The sequence below is a fragment of the Cervus elaphus genome, chromosome 5 (assembly GCF_910594005.1).
Source record: "Cervus elaphus chromosome 5, mCerEla1.1, whole genome shotgun sequence".
Classification (NCBI taxonomy): domain Eukaryota; kingdom Metazoa; phylum Chordata; class Mammalia; order Artiodactyla; family Cervidae; genus Cervus; species Cervus elaphus.
The window spans coordinates 116,157,972-116,178,592 of record NC_057819.1 but is presented as its reverse complement, the minus strand read 5'-3'; the positions used below and the strand labels follow the sequence as shown (position 1 = coordinate 116,178,592).

The following is a 20,621-nucleotide window of genomic DNA, read 5'->3' as shown; positions in this document are numbered from 1 at the left end:
TCTAGTCAAGGCTATGGTTTTTCCAGTGGTCATGTATGGATGTGAGAGTTGGACTATAAAGAAAGCTGAGCGCCGAAGAATTGATGCTTTTGAACTGTGGTGTTGGAGAAGATTCTTGAGAGTCCCTTGGACCGCAAGGAGATCCAACCAGTCCATCCTAAAGGAGATCAGTCCTGGGTGTTCATTGGAAGGACTGATGTTGAAGCTGACACTCCAATACTTTGGCCACCTGATGCGAAGAGCTGACTCATTTGAAAAGACCTTGATGCTGGGAAAGATTGAGGGCAGGAGGAGAAGGGGACGACAGAGGATGAGATGGTTGGATGGCATCACCGACTCAATGGATATGGGTTTGGATGGACTCCAGGAGTTGGTGATGGACAGGGAAGCCTGGCATGCTACGGTTCATGGGGTCGCAAAGAGGGGGACATGACTGAGCGACTGAACTGAACTGAAGGCATGAACTCTTTGTATAAGTATACACAATTATTCCTTGTTTATCTGAAATGTAAACTTAACTGCGCAGCCTTTCTTTTCTATTTTTCCTAATTCTGGCAACCCTAGTCTGGAAGCTTTGTTCCTATAGCATCTCTGGGGCATCTGGGCTTGTACCCCTACCCACCCCTAGAGCAGTTCTACAATGTCTGGGAGAGTGGGATGGAAACCCAGGATCTGCAAACAGCAAGGTGAGAAAGTGTGGGGCAGAGGTCATTTCTGATATAGAAGGTGAGTTCCTTGCTCAGGGAGTGGGAGTGGCAGTAGCATTTCAGCTGGCCCAAAGCAAGGAGTGATAACATCAAGGCAGGAGATGAGGGTTGGGCTTACCCTTTGCCAAGTCCTGTGCTGGCTCTTCACACAGATACCCCCATGTCCTGCTCTGGCAACTCAGAGTGGTGGAGGTTACTGTCCTTTATTATGGGGTGAGGAAATTCTAAGAGATAAAGTATCAAATGAATTTCCAAGTTCACATAGCTGGTTCAGTGGCAGAGCCTCAATCCAGGTCTAGATCTTTACATTTTCGGTGGGGTTGGGTCCAGTGGTTAACCACTCTGGGCTCTGATAACCTGGGGTCAGATCCCTGTATCTTAACTTACCGAGTCTGTGGCTTTGGGCAAGTTCCTTAAGTCTCCTGGGCCTCGGATCCTTCATCTTTAAAGTGGGGATGATGATAATAATAACAACAGCAACAACACTCATCTTGAGGAGTTGGCAAAACGAAGTCAGATGGGGTGGGTAAAGTCTAGTCTGCTGCTGTGTCTGATGGACAGGATGAATCCTCAATGGATATGCCAGAGAGCCCCTATTGCTTAAAGATGATGGAATGTGCCTTCCAGACACGTAACTCAAGGCCTTCCTGTTGGGGTGTCTGGGTCCGCAAGGAGTTCCTAGGAGAAAGAGGCCACAGATGTCTCTGCCTATGCTGGGGAGACCCCTCAAACCTGGGGAGACCCCATCTGGCACCACACCCAGATAGCATGGGTCCTACCCTGGTCATTTTTTTTTTTTTAATATTTTACTTATTTATTTATTTGGCTGTGCTGGGACTTAGTTGAGGCACACGGGATCTTTGATCCTTGTGGCATTCAAGATCTTTAGTTGTGGCCTTTGGGATCTAGTTCCCTGACCAAGGATTGAACTCCCCTTGCATTGGGAGCATGGAGTTTTAGCCACGGGATCACCAAGGACGTTCCCTCTGCCCTGGTCACTCACTGGGCCTCTGTCTCCTTAGTTATAAGATGGAATACATAGCATCTACCTTGTAGTATTGTGGTGAGAATAGTAATATATGTGACAGAGCCTTCCAAAAGGAAGTCTCTCGATACATGTTTATGCAGAAAGGGGGCAAAATGTATGTCAGTCGTAGATGACTTGCTGGAGGGAAGCCAACTGGGCCAGTTTTGTGTGGCTGGGCCCATGCCCCTCCACATGTCTTGTTCTCTGTGGTTTCATGACCTCAGGGCCAAGAGGGTTTCCCAGCATCAAAGAGTCCAGTCCTCCCGTTACAGAGGGGAAACGAGGCTCAGAGAGGGCAAATGGTTGGCCTGAGCTTCTATAGGCCGAGTTGGCTTGTGTCTCCCAGGGTCCCTTCATTACCACTGCTCCATTCTGCTTCTTGGGGCTCTGTTGTCTCCGCAGGCTCATACGCTCCCAGAGGGCAGGCACGTTTGTACCCTCCACCCCCTCCGTGGTGTGCATGCCCTGCCCAGAGACGATACTCTAGAGGGACTGTGGACATACAGGATGTGACTGTCCAGAGCTGCCCTTACACTGTTGTGTTCACGTGGCCTTGAATCCTGAGCGGGCAGGCAGGAACCCTGAATAGTTCAGGAAATCTGGGCCTCACTTCCAGCTCCCAGCAGGGCGGTGGAGGAGAGAGTAGGTTTCCTTTTCAGCTACGGCCCCCTGGACCTCCTGCTTGTTGTCTTGCTGCTAGCGGGGTAAGAAGCCTCAGTGAGACACCTCACTCTGGGTCCCTAGCTGCGAAATTTTATCATAAGGTCTCACCTCCGTCCCACTTGCTGTGTCCCGCCTCCTGGTCACTTGCTGTCCTTTCGCTGCTGTGGGAGGCTCTTAGTCCATATACTGGCAACTTTTTTCAGCTTTGTCTCTAAATAACATATATATTAAAGGTACCATGACAAGTGGTGATAGCTGCACCCAGAATAGTCTCTATTTTTAAACAAATTCATAGCTTCTTCTAGGAGCCACCATGCTGGCTTTCTCAAGGCTTGGTCATTGCTGAGTGAAGAGACAGTGACCTGCTTCCAGTCTGTGTGCCAGAAAGGCAAGAGGCCTGGGAAGGAACAGAAGGTGTCAAGCACCAGGTAAGACTCCCAAGTGAGGAATAACTGGGGCCCGCATCTCCTTCCGGGGCCCTTATTTTTTTGTCTTATTTTTAAGTCTTTTGTTGAATTTGTTACAATATTGTTTCTGTTTTTATGTTTTGGTTTTTGGGCCAAGAGGCATGTGGAATCCTAGCTCTCCCACCAGGGATTGAACCTGCACCCCCTGCATTGGAAGGTGAAGTCTTAACTACTGGACCACCAGGCAAGTTCCTCCCACCACACACACTTGTTTTTGCTTTTTTTAAGCTACAGCTCTAGAATTGTTAGCTCACAGAGCTGGAAGAATCCTTAGACTCATCCACTGAATCATCCCATTTTACAGATGAGCAAACTGAGGCCCAGAGGGGTAGCAGCTTACCTAGGCCCCTGTCTGTTGCTCTTCCCCCACACATGTCAGCTAGTCAAGCATGACTATATCCTGGATGCTAGCCTGAAACTGGTTTCTTTTTGCCCCAAGCCTGCAGGAGAGGGCCCTGGGAAGAAGGCATGAGAGGGAGGGGTTTTTCCACCTTTCCTTCTCAACCACACCTGTTGGACCCTCCAGAAATGTCTTCAGCTGGAAGGAAGGAAATCTAGTCCAACACTCTCATCCTACAAGAAATAGAGGCCCACAGAGAGGAAGGGATTTGTCCAGGGTCACACTGGGAGACCTGGGCCATACTTAGGCATCCTGAAGGCAGTTTGCATTACAATTCTCTGTGACATGCTTTTTGCTTTGTGTCTTGGGGCACATGAATTGTGTGCGCTGAAATAAACTCATTTTTGGCTCTTGTGTGTTTGCTCAGTCGCTCTGTCATATCCAAGTCTTAGCAACCCCATGGACTATAGCCTGCCAGGCTCCTCTGTCCATGGACTTGTCCAGGTAAGAATACTGGAGTGGGTTGCCATTTCTTACTCCAGGGGATCTTTCTAACGCAGGGACTGAACCGACATCTCTTGCATCTCCTGCATTGGCAGGCAGATTCTTTACCACTGTGCCACCTAGGAAGCCCCTTGGCTCTTGGGCATATTGTAAATCACCCATGGGCAGGACTGACCCTTAAAGCATCCCGAAGGACTGAAGATCCAGCCTAAACTCTGAAGCCCAGTACTACTCTGGATGCTGTCATCACATCTAATTTGGGATTTTCAAAGGGTCAGAACTGAAAGGGACCACAGAGAACAGCAGTCCAGGTAAGGACACAAAGGCCTAGAGGGACTTATCCAATAGCACACCAGGATGGAGTCATCCTGTGCTGTGCTGTGCCTAATCACTCAGTCGTGTCTGACTATTTTCGACCCCATGGATTACTGCCCTCTGTCCGTGGGGATTTTCCAGGCAAGAATACTGGAGAGGGTTGCCACACCCTTCTCCAGGGGATCTTTCTGACCCAGGAATTGAACCGGGATCTCCTGCCATTGCAGGTGGATTCTTTACCAGCTGAGCTACCAGGAAAGCTCTGAGTGATCCTAGGACCCAGGTTTTCTTGTCTTCCATCCTGTTTTCTTGTTTTTTGCCATCCCCAAAGTAGCTAGTATTGTGCTGACCTCATGATTTTTCAATGAGGTCAATAAATTCTTGCTGAATGAACTAGAAACATGTTTCTATGAACAAGTTGCCCTTGGTAATTGACAAAAATGTTAAAGAATGCCTATTTCCTGTGATAAATATCTAGTAAATGTGTGTTGCATGAGTTTATCAGCTTAGTTCTTCCTTGTTCTGTAGTATTTTCCACTCGACGCTGTATTTAGGCACAGCTGTGGTGACTATTTCCCCACCAGGCACTCTTTGGAGGCCAGCAGGGCCACCTAAAGTGTTGCTCCACTGGAAACAAGACTGTAGGCTGGAACACTCTATAAGGGTTGCCCCAGAGCCTCTAGAATTCTATCCACGGATCTGGGTGAGAGTTTCAGGTGAGGGCACATTGGTCCTGGGTGCCTCATCTCTTCTGCCAAACAATGCTAACTTTATTTATTAATTAAAAAAAAATGTTTATTTGGACGGACCAGATCTTAGTTGCGTCACTTGGAATCTTTGATCTTTAGTTGCGGCATGTGGAATCGGCAGCATTCAAGCTCTTAGTTGCGGCATGTGGGATCTAGTTCCCTGACCAGGGATGGAACCTGGGCCCCCTGCACTGGGAGCGTAGAGTCTTAGTCACTGGACCACCAGGGAAGTCCCCAGGCAATGCTGACTTTAGATGCTGGGTGAGTGAGAGGGGGGTGGAGGAGATGGGGCTATCTGTGAGTTCCATAGCATCCACTGATTAGGGAGGAAGGCTGCCCTCTGTCTTGCTCCAAGAACTGGCCAGGACATTTCTGGTGACTTCCGACAGGAGTAGGAGCTCCCAGAGCCCCTAGCAGTGTTGCTCACCAGTCCTCATTCCTCTCCCCAGCCCTGATGCCTCCTTCTCAAAGTCCAATGGTGCTGCCAACCCATCAGGTTATAGGTTAAACATCTGGCTCATCTCCAAGATTAATTTCCTTCTACCAAGAGTCCAAATTCACTACTGGCTCCCAGGGTCAGAAGTTTTCCAGTCAACTAGTTGATCCCTTCTGCCTCATCATTCTACATAGGGAACCTGAGGCACTAGTTAAGGAGACAAACTTGTTAATTCCCGTTTCCATGGTGAATGGTCCTGTCAATGGCTCACCTTAGGAACTCTTAGGGCTTCCCTGGTAGCTCAGCTGGTAAAAGGATCTGTCTGCAATGCAGGAGATCTGGATTCGATTTCTGGGTGGGGAAGATCCCCTGGAGGAGGGCATGGCAATCCACTCCAGTATTCTTGCCTGGAGAATCCCCATGGACAGAGGAGCCTGGTGGGCTACAATCCATGGAGTCACAAAGAGTTGGACACGAATGAACGACTAAGCACAGCACAGCACAGGGACTCATAACAAAAGATACTTTTATTCTCTGTGAGAGACCTCTAAGATCCTTAAAGGTAGTTTCATTTCTATATCTCCAGCACTTTCTGTTTATACTCAAGAAACATAAGAAGAATTCATGGGGAAATATTTAATCCCACTTACCAGATAAGGAGAAATCTGAAGACTCATCAGGGCCACATATGGTGAATTCTTCTAACTTCTGGGGCATTTGGCTATGGCAGGGACAAGGTGTTCATCTCAGAAACCTCCATAGATCAGGGCTAGAGTGTTGAACTTGGGAGTCCAGTTCCCCCAGGTCCTTTCCCTAGTATCTGGGGGACAGCCAGAGCGATCTGAGTTTGAATCCGAGTTCTTGCTTGCATGAACTCTGACTCTGGGCAAGTTATTTAGCTTCTCTGAGCCTCAGTCCCTTCATCTGTGGAATGGGAAGGGCTTGGCCATAAGACAGTTATTGACATCTATTGTATCTGATGGGAAGATTTTTTCCCCATGTTCTGAGATCCTGAGAGAAAAAACTCTAGAGTCTTCAATGTCCCTGAACCTGTATCTGCTATGTGTCAGGTGGAGTGCTAGGTGCTAGAAAGGCAAAAAAATATATATGATCTTATTGCTTTTCCCAGGCAACTCCTACTCTGCTTGGGGAGGCAAAACATAAGCACTGAAAAAGCAAAACTTCAACTGAACCTAACCACCCAAGAGATATCATAGGATTGCATAAGAATCACAGCAAATGCAGGACTTCCCTAGCAGTCCAGTGGTTAAGACTCCTTCTTTCAACACAGGGGGCATGGGTTTGATCCCTGGTGGGAGAACTAAGGTCCCACATGCCGTGTGGCCTGGCTGGGAAAAAAACAAGAATGACAGCAAATGGCACCATCATTATAGTATAGACACAAGAAGACCCCTATCTTGGAGTGACATGGAATGACTTTTTGAGGTGGCCTTTCTGCTCAGAGTCCACAGTCAAAAACTGTTTATCTTTGGGACTTTAGTGGTGGTTCAGTGGTTAAGAATCTGCCTTACATTGCAGGAGATGTTGGGTCCATCCCTGGTTGGAGACCTAAGATCCCACAAACTGCAGAGCAATTAAGCCTGCCTGATGCAAGGACAGATCCACATGACACAACGAAGAGCTTGTGAGCAGCAACTAAGACCTGACACAGCCAAATAAATAAATAAATATTTTTTAAATAAATATTTTTAAAAAGAAGTTATCTTTTTTTTAAAAAAAATGCTCACCTTTGCTTAATCATTTAATACTCCTCAGAGGAAGAGATGGACACTAATCCAAAAGCACTATAAATAGATGTATATTTACAAATTGTTATCAGGGTCAATGAAGGCATACATAACAAGAGGATCCAACTTAAAAGGACCAAAGAAGGCCTCTTACAGGAAGTTATATATATATATAAATATTTTTTTTTTTTGACCATGCCCATGCAGCTTGTGGGATTTTTGTTCCTCAACCAGGGATTGAACCCAGGCCCTTGGTAGTGAAAGCATGGAGTCTTAAGGAAGTGATATTTAATTGAGTGCTATGAATGAATAAGAGTTAGCCAGGCTGAGAAGAGGGGAGGGGAGCATTTCAGAAAGAGAAAAAACTGACCAGCCTGTGCAAAGGTCCCGAGGAACAAGAGACTAGCTTTTCAAGGATGTGAGAGAAAGTCACAATGGCTGAGGTACAGAGAGTTACAGGAAGAGAGGTGAGGTGGGACCAGATCATGTAGAAGTTTCTAGGTTGTTTTTTTTTTTTTTTCTTTTTCAAATATGAGGAGAGGACCAGCTGCAGCAAAACTACTAAAAATGAATTCTAGGCCCATCCCCACTGAAAAACAAACATTGTCACTAGGGTTCAGGAGTCAGGATTTTGAACATGTTCTTTAGGTAATTTGTGAGTACCCTAAAGTTTGAAAGCCAGTTTTCTGGGCCAGATACAGATTTCAGTAGCAAAAGTGGACAGCTTTTAAGCCCTCCCTTGATTAAATTTGTGTTCTGAAAAGGTCGTTCTGGCTTTGGGAGATGGCTAGGATGATGCAGGGAGTGGATTGGCTAGGGTGGCAGCTAGAATATCTCAAATGAGAGATGATTTGACTTCAAAAAAGGGGTGGGAATGAAGATGGGTGAGACATTCATGAGCTACTTTGTAGGAAGAACCTTTATTATTTATTACAGAAACATTTATATATTCATTTTCCTATCAGATAAGTGATAAATGATAGTTGCAAAATTTCAGATATAGAGAAAAAGATAAAGAGGAAAGTAAAGGTAAATATTTTGGCATAAATTCTTATAAGCTTATTAATACACATATATATTCAGATATATGGATGTAGTATGTAGTTTGTTGTTTATAATAATGGAAGGGGAGAGACAAAAAAATAATGGAACAATTCTGTAGTACTTGTTTCCTGATTTTCAAGATAACTACGTATCTTTAGCATCTTTTAACGTCTCTACAGATTTGTATCATTTTAAATGTCTGGATCTGGATGGGATTCCACTGAGTGGATGTGCCCTAATTTATTTGCTAATCCTCTCCTAATGGATATTTAGGTTGCTTTCAACTTTTCACATCATTAGAAGCAACCTCTTTCCTTCCATACTCATTTTTGAGCACAGCAATGTTATTCCTTAGGATACATTTTCGTTAGTGGAATTACTGAGTTATCGAGTTGTAGAAGAGGATGGCACCGAAGCCAGGGACCGGAAGTCTTCCTTTTGAAGGCCTTGGACTATTACAACCCTGCCCTGGCCTTTCCCAGTCTTTTTTTTTGGCGGGGGGGGGGGGGGGGGGGGGGGAGGGGGTTGTTGGCACAGATTTAGTGTGTGCGGTCGGAGCTGGCGGGTTCGAGGCCTGTCCCAGACATCCACCCCCAGCATGGCCCCCTAGCTGTGGCCTCCAAGGCCCTCCCAGCCCCTAGGAATCCATCCCCGGGTCCCCTCCCCCACCGCGGGAGGGCGTGTTAGGCAGAAGCTTAGGCAGGCAACGATTGCACCATCCACGGTCTGAAAAGGAAGTGGAGGAAGCGCAGGGAGGAAAATCGTGCATCCCAAGGGCCGAGCCCCCAGGAACCAAACCCGTAAGCCCGCAACGCTCCTTCCAACACTGCTCACTGGCATCGGATCCCTTGCCTTCCTCCCCCTCCCCAGACCAACCCTTTGCGGGTACTGGCCCTTTAAGAAGCTGTCACGGTGGCGCTGTTGGCCCCGCCCGGCGGGGAGGGCCAAAAAAGAGGGGAGGGGTTGGTGGTGGCTGAAGTTGGGAGGAGGGGGGGGGGGGGTCTGGGTCTATTTTTAGCACCGGGTGCGGTCACGTGACGGGAGTGACGTCTCCGAATGTTGTTGTTGGTGGCGGCGGCGAGCGGAGCCGGAGGAGCCGCCGCAAAGATGGAGGAGCCGTCGAGGAGGTGCTGCCGCTGCTGCCGCCGCCGCTGCTGCCGCCGCCGCCCGCGAAGCCGGAGCTCGAGCCGCAGGGGGTGAGCGCGCCGCACCAGCCCCGATCCCATCTTCCCCAGGCTCCCCGGACGCGACGCAGCGCCCCCTCCTCCTGCCGTCGCTGCCCGCGGGCTCCCCGATCGCGCGCCGAGCTCCGCGCCCCTCTTCCTTCCTCGCGGCGCCCGGGTGCCAGGCGGCGGCCCCCGGGAGCATCGCCAGCCCGGGAGCCCGGCCTCGGGGTTACTGCCCGCGCCCCTCCCTGCCCCTCCCAGGCAGGGGCGCCTTCCCTACAGGTAAGGGAGGGGCCCGTCTTCCCGCGACCCACACCCCCAAATGGCCGGGAGACCGGCCGGGGCTGTCTGATTTGCCCTCTCCCGGGCGGCGCGCTGTGCGTTGCAGAGCGATTTGAGCCCTGCACCCGGATTCTTTGCAGACCCCTCTTCGCTGGACAGCCTTTCTTGGTACTCTGAGGTGAGGGGCGCCCCCACCCCACAGCGCTACTACCCATACCTCGGAACGCATCCTTGATTTTGTGTCCTTGACTTACATGCCCGAGGAGGGGGCCGGCGGGCCCACCTTACTTCTTTCTCCCATTATTCGCACCCCCTCCCTAGTGAGGCGTTACTGCGTTTGTTCCCACCCTCTTCTCCCGTCTGACACTCTGGAGCCAGAGAAAGAGCTAGGAGATGAAAGCTACCCCCCCCCCACTTCTTGTCTGGGGTGGATGCCCCCCATTTTTCATCCTGGGTCTCTGTCTCACAGAGGGAGGGGGCGCTGCCCGTGCCTTTTAACTTCGGGGGAGCTGCGTCCCTACCCCACCCTTCTCTGGGGTCCTGGGGGAGATGAGAACTGGCTGGGTAATAAGTAATTAATCCGGGAGGCTGGTTGGTGGGGGAAAAGAGGGGAAGGTGGGAGTGCCTCATTTTGGGGAGGAGGTGACCACCTGATACTCCCCGATTGGCCTTCTGGGGTGAGGTGTATCCCTAAAGAGGAAGGGTGGCAACTGCAGCTGCTTTGGGGTGCTCAAGAGACCCACCACTCTGACAGTGACCACTGTGCTTCTGGGGCCTGGAATTAGCTTTGGCAGTTGGGGTAAGTGGGTTTGGTGGTAACTGGGTTCAAGGTCCGACTAGGAGGGAAGGATGGAGTCAGACCATAGGAACAAAAGGAGGCAGGGGATGAGAGATCCAGGACTCTTAGCCAGAAGGACCCCTGACCAGTCTGCTTTGGAGGACTGGAGCCTGGAGCTGGGTCCTGCCCTGGGCCTCTTCAGGTTTAGAGGATGTAGGCAGGAAGGGTCCTCCGTTTGAGTTCTAGGCACCAGAGTTCTTCAGCCTGTGCTGGCTCTTGAGACTCTGGGCTGGGCTGGGGATGGTGGGTGAGCCATGTTGGGGGCTGCCTGCTTTTTCGTTTCAATCTTCCCTCCTTCCTCTTCCTCCTAAACGCAAAGCTTGGAGAGTTCTTGGTTTGCCTTCTGCCCCTTCTCTTGAAACCTCCCTTTGCTTTTTTCCCCTTGGACTTGATTGTGGGCTGTGTCCAGACAAGGCAGGCGGGGGTTTCTGAGTGAGAGGACTGGGTCCACTAGCATCTCCACTCTGTCCTGGGAAGGTATGCATGCGGGGGGCCGGAGAGCAGATGCCAGGTGCAGTTTATTGCGAGCAAGGATGGAGGACACGTTAGCTCTGTGCCAGCCTCCCCTTCCCAGTATTCCCTCCTGTGTGGCTGGATGGAGTAATTGTGGGGGGGGGGGGTGGTGCTGGCAGTATCACATGCCCCACCCACTCTTAAGTAGATGCAGAGACAAAGGTTTGCTTTCCCCTTCCCTAGGGGTGGCATGTTAGCTGTGTGTTTAGAAACGGGGCTTGGGGATGTTGGAGGGGGCACGGGTAGTTTGTGTTTCTGCAGGGGGGAGGGGGGCAACAGCTATAGGAGCTGGGGGGAGTGCAGTTGGTGCTGAAGTACCAGCTGCTCTTTAATAATTAATTCTTCCTACTCACATCCCTTTGAGGAGGGATGTCTGGAACACGGCATCAGGCGCAGCCAGCCTGCTAGAGGACGCACTCCTCTTGGTGGGGGGTGGGGGGGAAACGGCGAGGGGGGGGCGGTTCTTGGCATTTTTGGAGCACTGTCGCTTGCTCATGAATGAAAACCTGATGCAGCCCGTGAGGGGGCCTATTGTAGCTGACTCTGGCTAATTAAACTTTCTCTGCCTGCCTTCTCCCCCACCCCACCTCACCCGAGCCCCAGCCCCAGCCCTTTCTTGAATGGGGACCCTGTCTGGTAGTACTGGTGAGGGGGTATCATTCTGCCTGAGGTTTTAGGGCAAACAGACCCGGTCTTCTGCCCTCTGCCTCGTCCCTCCCTCCCCTCTCACCACCCCCCCTCTTTTTTTTCTAGAAATAGCAGCCTCCCTCCATCTGGCTTGTGCAGATGCCTGGAGCTGCGTCTGAGCAGACAAACAGAAATGGGCCGATTGCAAAAATGAATTTGTCAGCCTGGTGCCTTTTTTCCTCCCCTGTCGCCCTCGCCCCTCCCTTAGTTTGGGCCTTGACATCCAAGTCAGCCACCCCTCCTGGCTCTGATCAGCCTCCAGGCTTCTGTTGGGCCAGCTTGGGGGAAGGCTCCAGGCTGGGGAAAGTGATCGGCCGGGCCCTGGTCAGGAGGGGTCAAGATGAGAGTTCCTTTGTGCCTTGGGATGGGATGTTTGGGCTTGTGGCTTTCTGATGAAGACTCTGGGGGCACATCTCAGACTGGGAGCAGTCTCACAGGATTTGGTTCGGACAGCTCACCTGGGAGGGGAGGGGTCCCCGGCCGGCCCCAGCGCTCAGGACTTGGGCCTGTCTTGAGCAGGGCTGGAGCTGGTGTGTTGGGAGAGGGGACGGCTTCGTGGTGGTGGAGTTCAGGTTCCTTGAGGGATGAGATACCTGTGGGGCCGCATTGTGAACTTGGGGCTTTTGAGGCAGTGCGTCCTCCGTCTGTCCCTCACTTGTCTGCCCTTCTCCTCCCACCCTCCACCGGATATTGTATTGCCTGTGAATGGAGTGGGGCGTATCACCCTAGGGTGTTTGGCCCTTCCTCCCCCGGCTTAGCCATGAGCTTGTAGGGTGAGATGCAGCTGGTTTTCTGCCGCCCTGGCTGGAGGTGGGAGGTGGGTTTGGATCCTGGAATGGGACAGAGGTCTCACTGGAAGACAAGAGTTCTCAGGGGGTGCGGACAGGACCCTGGGGTCTGCCTGCTTGTGATGTCATGGAAGCCAGGCTGCTCACTGGTTTGGTATCAGAGTGCCAGGATTCACGGAGCTCTTGGTCCCCAGCTGCCCCCTACCCCCGACCTTCCTATAACAATGGTCAGCAGTGAGTTTCTCTGGCTGAGGGGGGACCAGACAGCTCAGGTTTTTACCATTAAGCTCCCCTTTTCCCCCTTCAGCCCTTCCCCCCACCCCCAGTCAAATATCTCTGCCTGTCCCCATGAACGATCAAAGTGAACGCTGCTTTGTTTCCCAGGGAGGCTTCCTGGGAGTGTTGGCAGACACTCTTTGCAGGTGGACGGGGCCCAGGGGTCCTGTTACATGTGGTAGGGTGGGCCGGAGTGCAGCCTTTCAGAGCTCCGAGCCTCCTGGGAGCTCTGGGAGCCCCTCCCTTCCTCTTCTCTCCAGGGGTTGAGGACTGATGGGGGCTCAGGGCGGATCTTAACCTAGTTTTTGGCCCATGGAGACTCTGCCCCTCCTGAGAGCCCTGTTGTGGAGGTTCCTTTCACTGAGGAGACGGGCTGGGTCACTCGGGCTGCTGGGAATCGTGGGAAATTCTGAACCTGTGTTCCCCAGCCCACGGGAAAGGGTGTGAGCAGGACCGGGCGCCAGTCCCGGGGTGGGCATGGGCTGAGCTGCCTGCCCACGCGGGCCCTGCCAGGGCACCAACAGCCCCACCTGCTGCATTCCTGAGCTTGGCCCCAACCCTGCACAGCCTCTTCTTACCTTGCCCCACACCTGTGCCTGCTGGGAGCCATTCAGCCCCCTTCTCTCAGCCTACTCCCACCTCCCCATCTGAGCGCACCTTTCCCCGGCTACTGAGTCAAAGCCCAGGGGGCAGTAGAAGACTTGGGATCTTCCTAGTATATGTGCAGTATACCTGTGTGTGTGTCAATGTTTGTGTTCTTGTGTCCCTTGCTGTGGCTGACTCCTGGGCTCCTTGGCCCCGTATGGACCTCATGCCTGGCCATCCTTGATGAGACTGCAAAGTTTACCAAGAATTAATCCGGCCAGGAGGTAGGCTGTCCAGGGGCAGAAGTGACTGCCTCTTCCTAGTTTGGGGAGCAGAGTTAGGGTTTAAAACTTGGCCCCTGCCTATTGCTTCCTGCTCCCTCCATTTCACTAGGTGTTGGAAGGCCTGCCTTCATTTGGAAAAAAATGAATGAGATCATGTCTAGGGTGGATCATGAACTCTTTAGGGATGGGCCCAGGTGGGTGCGTGTGTAGTGTCTGAGGCTTGAGGGCTAGCTGTGAGGCTAGAGGGGGTTGGGGAGCTGGAGGAGTGGAGACAGTTGGCAAACACATGGTTCTGTAATACTGGGACGTCCTCTCTTACTCTGCTGGCCTCAGCAGGCCTGCTGCTGGGTCTCTTGGTGTCTTTGTACAAACTGGAAAACAGCGTCCCTTATTCTGGGTGGATTCAGCCTGTGTAGCTTGGCAGGCACAGCAGAGGCTGGATTTCAGACCTCGTTGCGCGGGGCACAACCTATACAACACATGCAAGGCCCTGGGTGTGGGCCTTGGACCCCTAGTCCAGAGGGCACCGGATGTGGGATGAATGTCTCTGTCTTTCGAAATTCTTGGAAACAGCATGGTTAATGGGTAGAGAAAGAGCAGTTGTTGTCCTCTTTCTCTGAGGGCAACCTGTTGTTGAATGGGGGAGACCAAGACAGAAGCACGTGGCATTTCCAGGGTTGGGTGACATGAGGATCTGGGAGTAGGGAGAAGATGAGCATCCAAGCTCAGGCTACGGGGCTGGAGGACCGGTCTTTCCCTTAAGTTCTTCGAGGGGCTCCAGATCAGCCCTGCTTCTCTCCACCACCCTGGACAGAGTTCAGAAGTGTTCTTGCACTTTCACCTTTGGCGCAGACCCTGTCCCGCATCGGTACCCTTGGGAGTCTCTGAGGTCTCCCCACCTGGCAGTGGATATGGTCACCTGAAAGGGAGTTTGGGTGTGTTTACCGTAGCCATTTCCCTTCCGGTGAGAGCTGGCAGCCTCACCAGTTAGAAAGAGAAGAAACTAGGTCTGGTCCAGTGCCGTGCTGCTGGGCAGGTGGCCCTCCCTCTGTTCTCTAGGTGTAACTGACAAGCTCCAAGGTTTCCCTCTACCCCCAGGTTCCTGAGTTGGGGCCCGCTAACCCTGCTCCATCTCTCCCCAGGAATGCTGTTCTGAATGCCTGACTGCCTCGCCCCGAAGGATGGCCTCGGATGGGCGTTAGAGGCACAGCGGCCCCGGGCTCCTGTCCCGTCCGTCTGTCTGTTATCGTCTGTCTCTCTTGACATCACCGCAGCTCCACCCCCTCCCGTCCCAGCCCCCAACGCCAGCTTCCTGCAGGCCCAGAGCCGGCATGAACTCTCCCACCGAGTCGGGTAAGAGTTGGGAGGCTGGAGAAGGCACCTGGGGTGGCTTTGGATGTAATGGGCTGTATGGGTATATCCACCCCAGGCCAGCTGGTCTTCAGGGTCTGAACCATAAGGGAACGAGGGGTCAGGAGTGGAGAAGCATGATGAGAAAAGGACAGAGGCAAGCCCAAGGTGATTGACTAAGGGGTAGACCTGAAGTTGATGGTTGATGGTCCAGCCTAGCCCTGGGAGGGCATGGGTCCAACTGTGATCCCAGGCTGGCCCTCTTGACTCAGGGGCTGTCAATTCCATGCCACCCTGCCCCTGTTCACCAAGACAGGCAGGGGTGAGGGGGCTGTGTGCCCCTGAACCGCTCCGGGAGGTCTGGGGATGATGTTGGAAGAAGTTCCCTCTGATAGCTGAATGCCCAGCTTCCTTGTCATGGTGGTGTCCTTTCTTCTTGCTGAAGTTCCATACTCTGTGTTCCATACTCTTTTTCTCGGTGGAGGTTTGCAAGGCCTCCAGCCTTAGCCTGTGCTGGGAAGAGTGGTATTGGGGTGAGGGGTGGGTGGTGACACGTTGGCAGCTGTCTCCTTTGAGTCCAGGTAGACATGCCCTGGACAGGGAAGATTCTTAATTTGGGGTCTCCAACCCTGAGATTTCTTATTCCCCTCTGCTCCTATGAGCCTGCCTAGTGCTGCCAGAAATAGTCTGTGGGTGGGACTCCAGGCAGCTTTGTGCATGGGTGAGTCTGGATGTGTGCCCATGTGGATGTGTCCAAGCAGCCTGAGCTGGACCCTCAGGGGTTTCACAGGAGGGTCATGGGTCAGTGTGGTCAGAGTAATAACTGCTTTCCCTCCTCGGCTGTCTCCTTCTGCACAGACTTAAAAGGGTCAGAGTCCATCTTGCTCAACTTTAACCACCACCACCCCCCCCCCCGCCCCCCCAGCCCTTCCTATTACTTACATCTTTTTCTGCAGGGGTGGGAGATACCTTTCATTCTTTTAGAGACAGGGAAACTAGGGCCTGGAGAGTGAAACCGGTTAGCAGGATCGTGCAAAGCAGGATCAGGGAGGAGTCGAGGCCCATCTCATTCCCCGTCATCATCACTGTGCTCAATCTGGTGGCTTCCTGTCGTGAGGACCGCGTGCTGGTGACGTGTGGCCCTGACCACAGTCCCGGGGCTTCCAACAGATTAAGGGAAGCCAGAAGCTGGTGGGACTGGTTGGCTTTGTGACCTTTGTTTTGGTTAAGGCTGTGCCCCCTCCTGTTGCCCTTTGCATCGTGACATCGTCCGGGCACAAGACAGAGTAGAGTGCCAGCTGGGGAAGGCTGGGCTCCTGAGATTCACCAAGTCAGCTTTGTCGATGGGCCCCCTCCTGCCGGGATTGTGGTCTCCCCTCCGAACCGCCGGCCAATGCCTGCCTTCATTTCCCCTGCAGGGGCTCTGCCAGGCGTTAGACGTAGAGAGGTCTGTGTGACTCTCGCGCTGGAGGGTGGGCTGCCCTGACTTCCTGCTTTCTCCTACGAGGCTGGGCTGGCGAAGGGGAACGAGAGGCCTGGTGGGTTCTCAGCCATCCCTTGGCCATCAGCTGGATGCTGCCCCTCGCAGGGTCGGTTGTGCCTAACAGGAGTGCCAACTGCTTCTTTCCTCTGAGCTACAACACTGATCTGTTTGGGAGCCATATCTAGTCACACCAGGCCTGGGGTCTAACCGTTGGCCAGGGGAACGGGAGCTCGCCAGAGGCATCTGTTGGTGGCTCCGGAAGGACATTTTCCGGCTTTGAGATTTCAGTGCCTTACAGTGAAAGGCTAAGATGATCAACCTCGGCCGATCAGGTCAGTGGGTTGTCTTTCCAGATGCAGGTGGGCTGAATCCTTCTTGTAGCCCCTTGGCTCAGAGCTGGCAGCAGCTGGAGGGGGTCCATCAACCCTGAGCCTGGCCAGGAGGGGCCCATTGAATTGACCGCGCCTCCTGGCTGGCTTTCTCGCTCCCCCCAGCAGGGGGAGATGCCGTCTGCTCGCGTTCAGCAAGGAGGGAAAAGGACAGGGGGCCAGAGATTGGAAAGCAGGTTTTAGGACTGTTGCCAGGCTCAGACTGGGATCATTGTTCAGGGGCAGCGTCCTGAGGCCCTTCCTACCGAGTTTTTCTGGGGCTCCAGGCCTGCCTCTCCCTGTTGTGGAGTTCCAGCTGCTCTGACCGGGGGAGAGGGCCAACTTCTGCACAGCATCCCCCATGGGGCCCAGCATCTGCCATTCCCAGAGCGCAGGGTAGCATCTGGACTGAGGCTGCAGGTGCCGGGCACCTGGCCGAAGCCTGGAAACTGCTTGCCTGAACTCCACGGAAGTCCAGTGAAACCACGAATTGTAGCTGGGTGTCCCTCGCAGGGAGCTTAGGAAGAGCATGAGGCCCCAGGCCTGGGGCTAAAGGTGGGGAGGAGAAGAGTGGTTAGTTTCCTGGGTCTGTGAGCACCCCTCACCCTCTCCCAAGTCCCTGAAGACTCACCCCTCTCCCTCTCAGGGCTCAGAAGGGCAGGCCTGGGTGAGGGGCAGTTTCTCTCCTTTTGTCTCAGGGCAGGAGCTTTCCTGTTTGGAAGAGAAAAGTAGGAGATGATCCATCCCTGCCCTCACAGTGGACAAGTTAGTGAGAGAGCGTCTTCCGGGTGAGGGGTGGCAGGTGGAGATCTCGAGAGATTTACTTCTGGGGCTCCCCAATCCTCCCCGAGGAGTGGGAGCTGATCCACTTCCCTCTGGGCTAGGCCGGATGCCAGCATCTGACCTGATTTGCCTCTTTTGCAGTCCTGGGAGGACAAGCAGAGGCCATTGATGGGGCTGCCCGCTTCCCTGAGGAGGCCGCTGCCTGGTATCTGGCTTCTCTTTAGGCACTGGGAGGCTTGAGGAGTGAGGCGTCATTTTCATTCCTGCTGCCATCAGTGGGTGTGAAGGACTGACAGGGTGTGCCCCCTGCCAGCCTGGAGGAGCTACCCTGGGGCCTGGGCCCACTCTGGTCCCTCACTGCTCTGTCCCCCGTGCTGTGGCCAAGAGGCGTGGGCACGGAGAAGGCCCGACCCTTGAGCCAGTCTAGATGGCGACAGGGCCCCAGGAGGAGGTGGCCGGGTTCCTTAGCCCCAGCATGGGAAGGAGACAAGCTTCATGACAACACCTGCCTGCCCAGCACCTCCCAGCTCGCTGCACACTTTCTCTCCTTCCCTTTCCCGACTGCCCCCTCCTTTCTGGGTGACCAGAGAAACTGGGGCATAGGCGTGGGGTGGAGCCAGGAACCTCGGCGTCCTGCCTCCCAGCCTCAGGCTCAGCCTCTGCCTCTGCCTCCCCCCCCACCCCCCCGCCGGGGAAGGAGGAGAAAGTGGGTCAGAGGCATCATGGGGCGGGGGTCTGGGAAGTGGACTCTGGTGTCCCTTCTCCACTTCGATGCCCCCTGGCATGCCTCTGAACTCGTTGTAGACTGAGATCGGCGCCAGCCTCCCCTGTCCCACCATTCCAAAGGGATTGAAGGCTTAGCATGGAATGGTCCGAGGAGTCAGGGTCAACCCTGAGGGGATGTGGAAGATGCCACAGTAGGTGTTCGTATTTTCCCTGGGCTGGGTCTCAAATGAGAGGGCTCAGCCAGCACCCAGCATGGGACCTGGCACATGGCGGCTCCTGGGCCATGCTGACAGGCTCCAGCATGACTGGACTCCGAGGGCAGGGGAGAACAGGAGGGCAGGCAGGCCTGCCTCCAGGGCCCCATGGCAGCTTGCATCCTGCACTCCATCCGGGGTAACCACCCCCCCGCACCAGCCCTCGGCTTTTATACTCTTCACAAAGCAGATTTTGCTTTCTTCCTTACAGTCAGGGCCCCACCCAAGCCTTTTGGGCCCAGAAGATGGGAGCCTTCATGAGCTCAAGGAGCCACTTCAGGTTCTCCCTTCTCCACATTTAAAGGGTTAGGAGGCCTGAGCCCAGCCTCCGAGGGAGGGAGGGAGCAAATGAGGTCATGGTGGCTCTGGAGGGGATGGTACCTGCTTTTCATGAGGCTACTGTGACCCATTCTTGGTGGGTGCTCTGTAAGATCAGTGGGGTGACACATGCATGGAAGAGCTGGGGAGGGGGTGTGGAGAAGAGACATGAACCCCAAGGAGAGGAGCTATAAAGCAGGAAGGATTGAGGTTAGACGTTAGGAAGGTGTTGCATCACTTGAACCTCAAAAGAAAAAGACACTTGTCCACATCCCAGGCCTCCTCTTTTATTGCCCTGGGGGATTCTGGGAACTACGCTGAGGATCATCTGGCTGTGTCTGACACTTTACTTCCCACTTCAAGCTGTTGCTGAAAGTCGTAGCAGTGCTGGGAACTGCCCTGAACCCCTGGCTCTGGCCACCTCTGGGTGCCCAGCCTCCCGGGGGCTCCCAGCGTCCCTAAACAGGGAGCTGTGTTTCCTTAGGGTTCTGACTGCTCCACGTTCTGGGGGCCCTGCCTTTTGAGTCATTGTAACTGATGATTTCCTCTCTTCCAGAACAGGGTTCCCCTACCATTCTCTCCTATGCCTGGGGCAGGCGGAGAGAGAGCCAGGACAGGGCTAGCCAGCCCTTCTGGTTGCTTTCAGCGTGGGTGGGTGGAGTCTTGGCTGGGACGGGCTGCTGCCCCCAGCTTTCTGGGCTCCCTTGAGACTGCTGCCTGTCACCCTGCTGAGAAGACCTTGACCTTCCCTCCCCTTGCTCTCTGGGGAGCCTGGTTGGCCAGGATGAGTTTGGGGCACAGGGTGCTGAATGGAGTCCCCAGACCTACTCTGAAGTGTCCACCAACTCCAGACCCCTGTGGGGAGCACTGCTCCATCAGCAGTTTTCTGGAGTCTGTCCTGACTAAGAAGCTGAGGCCCAGAGCTTTCTTTAGCTCCTGTTAACCTCCAGCTTCCCTCATACCCATCTTACCAGTCAGCCTAGCGCCTGGGACAGCCCACCTCTGCCTCTTCCCCATCCATGTGATCTCCCCACCTGAGGGCAGGAGGCCCCTTTGCTGTCCCCAGCTGGCAGGAGCCACATCTCTTGTGTCCTTGGTTGGCCAGCTCCTCCTGGGCTCCCGACAGGAGGGTGAGGTCATCCAGTCCAGAGAGAGGACAGGTGTCCCTGGCTCCATGCCTAGAGTTGGGGGCAAGGAGGGGCCAGGAGGGGGCTCCAAAATAGCAGCTGTGACATCAGGAAGGGGGAGGGGGACACAGACCCAGGAATAACCGGGCTATTAAAAGGCTCCACTGAGGTCGGGGGCCAAGTGGGATCTCTGTATCAGTGGGAGGCACAACCTCAGGAGGAGCGATGGGCCAGCAGTGGGAAGCGTAGGTGGGGGGTATCACCGGTCCTCATGGCACACCAGCCTCAGGTCCCAGCAGGGCCTCAGGAGCAGGCCCTGCTCTGCCAGGCCTGGGGCTGATGGGGAAGGGCTGGACGCTGGCAGCCGCTCAACTCTTACGGGGGCTGCAACCCCAGATCGCCTCCTACCTGGGACCTGGTGGGGAGTCATTGTACCTGTTACTGGAAACCCTGGGGCAGCTTCATGTGCCCGCCATGCAGGAAGCAGGGGCTGTGGTGGTTAGAGCTCAGACATGAACTTCAGATGTCTCTGTTTCCCCATCTGCACCTCTCTCCTGAGGTCATCGTGCAGAATAAACGAGGTGACCTGTGTGCTACTTAGCATTGTACTCCCCTCGGGAAGAGCTGCCTGTGCTCTGAGCACAGGCAGGTGCTCCCAGGTTCCCTTCTCTGCGTGGGGTGAGGCCTGTCCCTAAAGGGTCTCCCTGCCCCCTGGAAGGAAGCTGAGCAGCCTCTGGAAGTGACACCCCAATAGGTAGGAGGGAGCCACCATTTAGCTGTGCTCAGGGGTCTC

At 53.8% G+C, this 20,621-nt stretch overlaps 1 protein-coding gene across 7 annotated transcripts in view; it reads left to right on the top strand.

The window, feature by feature from the left end:
- The first annotated feature begins 9,017 nt into the window (after nucleotides 1-9,017).
- HDAC5 (histone deacetylase 5) overlaps nucleotides 9,018-20,621 on the top strand; it is a 36,616-nt gene continuing 25,012 nt past the window's right edge. For 3 of the 7 annotated variants that reach the window (XM_043904780.1, XM_043904779.1, XM_043904778.1), the window contains exons 1-2: nucleotides 9,020-9,196; nucleotides 14,562-14,772. In XM_043904780.1, coding sequence (XP_043760715.1) covers nucleotides 14,751-14,772 — 22 coding nt within the window. In that variant the 5' untranslated portion in view covers nucleotides 9,020-9,196; nucleotides 14,562-14,750. The other 4 variants (XM_043904777.1, XM_043904774.1, XM_043904781.1 and 1 more) reach the window with 3 other exon arrangements.